The 7,481-nt window shown below is 55.0% G+C and overlaps 1 protein-coding gene across 1 annotated transcript; it reads left to right on the top strand.

Annotated features, from left to right (window-relative positions):
- The first annotated feature begins 206 nt into the window (after nt 1-206).
- IRF2BPL (interferon regulatory factor 2 binding protein like) lies at nt 207-3,389 on the top strand. The gene has a single exon (XM_046647697.1). It carries the CDS (start codon nt 207-209, stop codon nt 2,553-2,555), a length of 2,349 nt encoding a protein of 782 aa, XP_046503653.1. The 3' UTR covers nt 2,556-3,389.
- The last annotated feature ends 4,092 nt before the right edge of the window (nt 3,390-7,481 follow it).

The raw sequence follows: 7,481 nt of genomic DNA, 5'->3' as shown, positions 1-7,481 counted from the left end.
CTGCCGCCCGGGCGGTGGAGCCCCCGCGGAGAGGCGCTGCGCCGGCGGTGGAGACTCGCGCTCCCTCCAGCCCCTGGGGCAGAACTTTCTCGCCCCCCCTCCCTCCCCCGCAGCCGAACTCCCTCCCCAGCCGGCCAGTCCTCCCGGAGGAGAAGGCGCCGCGGAGACAGCCCGGGCGGGGGCCTACCTTCCCCAGGGCCGGCATCATGTCGGCGGCGCAGGTGTCCTCGTCCCGGAGACAGTCTTGCTACCTGTGCGACCTGCCCCGCATGCCCTGGGCCATGATCTGGGACTTCTCGGAACCCGTATGCCGCGGTTGCGTCAACTACGAGGGTGCCGATCGCATCGAGTTCGTGATCGAGACCGCGCGCCAGCTCAAGCGGGCACACGGCTGCTTCCAGGACGGCCGCTCCCCCGGGCCGCCGCCACCCGTCGGGGTCAAGACGGTGGCCCTGTCGGCTAAGGAGGCGGCGGCGGCAGCAGCGGCGGCAGCGGCGGCCGCACAGCAGCAGCAACAGCAGCAGCAGCAACAGCAGCAGCAGCAACAACAGCTCAACCACGTCGATGGTTCCAGCAAGCCCGCGGTGCTGGCGGCCCCGTCCGGTCTGGAGCGCTATGGCCTGAGCGCAGCCGCCGCTGCCGCCGCCGCCGCCGTGGAGCAGCGCAGCCGCTTCGAGTACCCGCCACCGCCGGTGAGCCTGGGAAGCAGCAGCCACGCCGCGCGGCTGCCCAACGGCTTGGGGGGCCCCAACGGCTTCCCCAAGCCGACACCGGAGGAGGGACCCCCGGAGCTGAACCGCCAGAGCCCCAACTCGTCTTCAGCTGCGGCGTCGGTGGCGTCTCGGCGCGGGACGCACGGTGGGCTCGTGACAGGGCTGCCCAACCCGGGGGGTGGCGGAGGCCCCCAGCTCACCGTACCCCCCAACCTGCTGCCGCAGACGCTGCTTAACGGCCCGGCCAGCGCCGCCGTGCTGCCCCCACCGCCGCCCCACGGCCTGGGCAGCCGTGGGCCCCCGACGCCGGCACCCCCAGGGGCCCCCGGAGGTCCCGCTTGTCTCGGGGGCGCTCCGGGCGTATCGGCCGCGTCGTCCTCGGCGTCGTCTTCGACCTCGTCGTCGGTGGCCGAGGTGGGCGTGGGTGCTAGTGGCAAAAGGCCCGGCTCAGTGTCCAGCACCGACCAGGAGCGCGAGCTGAAGGAGAAACAGCGGAACGCCGAGGCCCTGGCCGAGCTGAGCGAGAGCCTGCGCAACCGCGCCGAGGAGTGGGCCAACAAGCCCAAGATGGTCCGCGACACGCTGCTCACGCTAGCTGGCTGCACGCCCTACGAGGTGCGTTTCAAGAAGGACCACTCGTTGCTGGGCCGCGTCTTCGCCTTCGACGCAGTCTCCAAGCCCGGCATGGACTACGAATTGAAGCTGTTCATTGAGTACCCCACGGGCTCGGGGAACGTGTACTCTAGTGCATCTGGGGTGGCCAAGCAGATGTACCAGGACTGTATGAAGGACTTCGGCCGGGGTCTCTCCTCGGGCTTCAAGTATCTGGAGTACGAGAAGAAGCACGGCTCCGGGGACTGGCGCCTACTTGGAGACCTGCTGCCCGAGGCCGTGCGCTTCTTCAAGGAGGGCGTGCCCGGCGCCGATATGCTGCCCCAGCCCTACCTGGACGCCAGCTGCCCTATGCTGCCCACGGCGCTGGTGAGTCTAAGCCGCGCCCCCAGCGCACCCCCGGGGACCGGGGCCCTGCCGCCCGCCGCCCCCTCGGGCCGGGGCGCCGCCGCCAGCCTGCGCAAGAGGAAGGCGTCTCCCGAGCCCCCAGACTCGGCCGAGGGCGCGCTGAAGCTGGGCGAGGAGCAGCAGAGGCAGCAGTGGATGGCGAACCAGAGCGAGGCACTGAAGCTCACCATGTCAGCAGGGGGCTTTGCGGCGCCGGGTCATGCGGCCGGCGGTCCGCCCCCGCCGCCGCCTCCACCCCTGGGACCCCATTCCAACCGGACCACCCCGCCCGAGTCAGCCCCTCAGAATGGTCCGTCCCCCATGGCCGCCCTCATGTCGGTGGCAGACACTCTGGGCACAGCGCACTCTCCCAAGGACGGCAGTTCCGTGCACTCCACCACTGCGTCCGCGCGGCGCAACAGCAGCAGCCCAGTGTCGCCGGCCTCCGTGCCCGGGCAGCGCCGTTTGGCATCACGGAACGGGGACCTGAATTTACAGGTGGCGCCCCCGCCGCCTAGCACCCACCCGGGTATGGACCAAGTGCACCCCCAAAACATTCCGGATTCCCCCATGGCTAACAGCGGGCCCCTCTGCTGTACCATTTGCCACGAACGTTTGGAGGACACGCATTTCGTTCAGTGCCCATCCGTCCCCAGCCACAAATTCTGCTTCCCTTGCTCTAGAGAGAGCATCAAGGCCCAGGGGGCCACCGGCGAGGTGTATTGCCCCAGCGGAGAGAAATGCCCCCTCGTGGGGTCAAATGTACCTTGGGCCTTCATGCAGGGCGAAATCGCGACGATCTTAGCTGGGGATGTTAAAGTGAAAAAGGAGAGAGACCCTTGAAACCAGGAGACAGTCGCCTCCTTTGCCCCAGACCAGCTCTTCTCCATCCAGAGGGCCCCTCCCCCACCCACATCGGCCTTCCCTTCCCTGCCCCCAAGATGTAGAATTGTGAATATTACAAACTGCAAAAAGTTAGTCTTATGTATAGACATTATTTTCGTCGTATGTTTCTATATTTTGAAACAAAGGTATGTAACTTCTTCATTTGAAGGATAAGCTGGTTTGTGTTAAGCAGTATAATATTGGTTGGGTCATTTGCATCATATTCGTTAGCATCTCTTTGGTGGCAGAGTGTTTGCCTAGGTACAGAATTAATAGCCCTTAGCAACGACTGCTGCTGGTGTGTATTTTTGTAAATGTTATGCACTCTCTGAAAGGAAAAGGACACACACAAAAGAAAATGACTTTTTTGTTTTTGGCCAAGGCCAGTGTTGCTGCCTAAAAAAAAAAAATGATGCTATGAAATGGTGACAGCTTCTTTCTAAACAGCCCCAAGTGTTGAAGTCTTCACTTTATTTTGTTCTGTTCTGTTTTGTTTTGTTTTTCTGTTTTGTTTGCAAAATGGTAAGGGGAGGTGTTGGGGGGGTGGGGTGTTTTCTGTTGCAAGTTTGTGAGGGAAGATGTTTTGGTTTGTTTCTACTGACCTGAATGTGTTGAATCTTCACGTGTTGTTTTGTTTTTGCTTTATCGATGCACGGATGCTTTTGAACAGTAGAGCGAAATGCTAGACATGGAGAATCTGCTCTGTTTGTCCTTTATACATTTCTGTAGTTAACAGAACACTGTAATGTGCCTTGGAGCTTAGTAACTTGTAATAAATTCAATTGATATTAATTCTGCCCTGAGTCGGCAAGTTTGTTTTTCTAGGGCTAATAAGGCCTGACAACTCCAACATGGGACACCCCCCTCCCTCCCCCCACTTCTAACCTAGAACGCAAATGCTGGTTGCCTTTGAAAGCCCTCAGATGGCATCCGTAGAAGGCCCGTGCTGACAGACCGCCCCTCCCCCTCAGTACCAGCTATTTATATTCACCTCTTGGGGCGGGGACAGTTGCTGACTAAGCGCTTTCTGTTTACTCTTCAGCATCTTTATCCACCCCCCCCCCCCCCACCATGCATAACCCAGCTGCAAATGGTATTGTCAGGAAAGCTTTCTGGTGTCTTGCCTTGTGGCCATGAGTATACACTGATACCCAATGCAGCTGTGACTTGTGCAAGTAGAGGGGGGAAAAAAAAGCTAGGGTGTTTGCCTCTTAGATGTGGCAGAAATCACTGTTATTGTACATTTAAAGCAAAAATGCCACAGAGCTGGGAGCCGTCGGTGGAGGCAGGAGGGGTGTGGGCAACGGAGAAACAAATGCATGTTCTCGGCCAGGAGAGTTCCCAGGAGCTTGCAGCTGATGAATTGCAAAAGCAGTTACACCTCATTCATTACACGTTTTCTTTCTTTCCTCCCTTTTTCGTAAGCATTTTTAAAGGCAGGACACTTAGCCGGTCAGAAGACGTTTGCAGGGAATGGGGGAGAGAGAACACCCAAACCCAGTTCTTGAGGTCACTTGTGACCCCAGATAGAACTCATGCCATCTGGTTAAGAAATGCAGTTATTCATCTAATCAACTTTTTGGCGGCATTTGTGAGGTACAGAAGGGTGGGGAAGGGGACAGGGCATTGGAATGTCCTTTAGAGCTCTAAGCCCCCTTGGCTGAGACCAGAATAGAGCCCTCCTGGAGCTAGGCGGTGGCAGGCAGACCTGGCTGGAACCTTGTACTTTCTGGGAGGGAAATGGAAGGAGAGTAGAAACAGGAGGGAGGAAGCAAAACAAACCCCCAGGTCCTATCTGAAGTTCATTCCTGGCCACACCCCATTCCTGGTTGGGGGCAGGCTGGGCCAGGACTGTCCACACCGAGGCTGGAGGAATAAGCGAATGAGCAAAGAGACCTGGCACCCCCCGACCTGGCTCCCATCAAAGAAGGATCAGGAGGGTGAGGAGGTGGGTATGAGCGTGGGCACGTTTGGGAAAAAACAAATCACAAGTTAGCCCAGAACACCGGTGTAGAGGTTGGGTTGGTGTTGGGACTTGCTGTTAATAACACCCTTTTAGCTTCTGTTGCTGCTTTGCCGCCACCATCATTGGAATAGTGGAAACCATGACTGTGTGTGTGCGTGCGTGTGTATGTGTGTTTGGGGGTGTGGATAAATGGCAATTGATGGATCTGCTGCAGCCTCTTAATCCTGGTGCAGGAGGTGCCTGTGTCACCTCTTTAAGAGTCTCCCCACATATAAATAGATATGCGTGTCAGCTTCCTGCAAATGTGTCCTTGCATTTTCATCTGCTGCCAAGTGTTGTATTGGTGCTTATGAGTCATGAAACCTATTTTCATGCTCGGGGTAATTAACTTGGGGGTGATAATGCATAGCAGACTGTAGGAAGAGTTAATTCTAAAACCCATTCTCGCCTGGCTACCAATCACACATTTCACTTAAAGGTCTGGGTGGCTTTTCTCATAAGCTCATTAATAAAAACCAAGCATGTTTTGCCTCGAAGATCCTCCAAGGTGCTCCCAACCCCCACTCCCAATGCGCACACTCTTCAAATGGGTAAAGCTCAGCAGCCTGAGAATACAGCGATAGAGTGTCATGGGTGTAATTTAATCATCATTGAATGAAGGAGCACTGGATGCAGCCACAGCACTGAACTGCGTGTGTGAACTTTGATGCGTGGCTTACCTGTCCGGGAATGGACCCTCTGAGAAAGGTGGCTCCACGTGGGAGTCAGCCTTCTTACCTGCCTCTGCACATCCGCTCTTGCCCGCCTGCTACCCTCTCTTCATTGCCATGGTATTACAGTTCAGGCACTTTTAGGATTACAAGACCCTTGATTTAGTGCACATGGGTAGGAAAGGGGCCTGTCATTAAGCGCTGAACAGTGTAGTTTGCTCCCCCCTCTTGTTGCTGGGTGCATTATTAGCAGGAGAAGCAGGAGCTGTAATAATGAGGCATCCAGCAAAGGCGGCCAGTTAGGTTTCACTGAGGAAGCCTGCCTTCGTGAGACCTGGGGGAGAGGAGGGAGGGAGTGGGAGCGAGAGAGCAGGTTGGGGTGCAGCTCAGTCTGGAAGTGAATTATAATGGTGCAGTTAATTAAAGTTTACCATAGCCAGGGGCCATGTGTTAAATGGCGGCCCTCCCGTCTCTCTTTTTGGAACCATGTGACCTTCCTCTTTGCTCTGACCCATTCCGCTGCCGGTCTGTTCGCCTTAACCAGTCCTGCTTTGATCCCTCAGCTAGATTCCCCCTTCCCTGAAGCTTTCCACATTGCACGCCTAGGAAGTGTTTTCCTCTCCTGCGGGTGAGCATTCTTGTAGGTTTCAGAGATTCAGACGGAGGTCTCTGGATGAGCTTTCATCTCCAGTTCACCCTGGACCCCATCTCCTCCATTCCCATCCTTCTCACTCCCTTCCCCCTCAGAGCCAAAGTGACCAACATTTTAAAATTCACATTGTGTTTATTTACATGCATTATTTGTACAGCTCCTGTAAGCTGGATGTTTTCCAAGTGGGCACGGGGGTAGGGCAAGGAGGACTTAATTCAATACCTTTGAGAGAATAGGCTGATGGGGGTCAATTTTTGACCATGATCTCTGAGGGCGACACCACAGGAGATGCACCCTGTCGAGTCCTGCATTCACACAGGAACCCGCTCAGCCCATGTTATTAAATGTAAGGTTCGAGGGTGTGTTTTCATGTGCATCCAGCCCCGGCTGTTACTGTAATGAGCACTGAAATTCACTTTTGTTTTATACTTTATCAAATCAAGGAAATTGGAACTTAAGGTCATGTAGTGAAATGCTTTCTAAACCTTTCTGAGGTCCGAGACACCTTAGAAAAATCTGATAAAAATGATGGATCCTTCCCCAGAAAGTACAGGTGCCCCCACCCCAACATGGATTTGCATACCTTTTCTTTTCTTTTTAATATAAATTTTATGTATTTATTTTTGAACAGGTAATACATTCCTTTGGGTCTAAATTGAGAAGATGCAAAGGGGGAATACAGTATACCTGTAAGGTCTCCTTTCTACAACTGGCCCCTCTGCCACCCAGTTCCCTTCTGGGATGCAACCAGAGCTACCCAATTTTTAAAGGGGTTCATGCACATCTAAAGCCCATCCATCCAACTTGAGGTTGGAACCTAGGTCTGGTCCATCCACCTCATAAAGACGAGGACCCCAAGGCACAGAGAGGTGAAGTAACTTGCCTAAGGTCACACAGTGGCAGAGCCCGGGCTAGATCCCTATTAGGGAATAGCTCTAATGGACATTAAAAAAAATTTTTTTTTAAGGACACTTGGTTTAATTAGAGCTTTCTATGAGAAAGAGTGATGATACAGTGGGCAAAAGGAGAGTGAGTACCTGGTGGGGTGGGACTCAGGGTTTTCACTAACTCTTGGAGAAGTGGGTACAGCATTTGTCCCTTGGTCTCTTTTGCAGCTGTACCTTTTGGGGAAGGGGATGTTCAGAAAGCTAGTGGAGTCTTTTCTTAACCTTTGAGCCGTGGACCCTCACACCACCTCCCCCTTTGCTGACTGGAAACTTGTGAAGGTTTAAGGACGGTCAGAGAAGTAACCATCTGAGCATAGCTAAATGGTCGGGGAGACAGGAAGATCTACCTGGACTCCTCCCATCTTCCCTTAAGTCTGAGGCATCTGTCTTCGCTCCCTGTCACCCATCTCTGCCTAGCTTCCTCTCTCCCACTGCTACGGAGGGGACTGAAGGAGACAAGTGTTATGCCAGGTGCTGTGTGAGGTGCCAGGCGGATGCACATTATGCCATCCAAGCTTCAGGCCAGGCTAGCAGAGGGTGTGAGGGCCCATTTTACAGATGTGCCAGCTGAGCTCAGAGAGGTTAAATACCCAAGGCCATCCTTGGTAT

The sequence above is a fragment of the Equus quagga genome, chromosome 20 (genome assembly GCF_021613505.1).
Source record: "Equus quagga isolate Etosha38 chromosome 20, UCLA_HA_Equagga_1.0, whole genome shotgun sequence".
NCBI lineage: Eukaryota > Metazoa > Chordata > Mammalia > Perissodactyla > Equidae > Equus > Equus quagga.
This window is presented reverse-complemented; position numbering and strand designations above follow the sequence as displayed.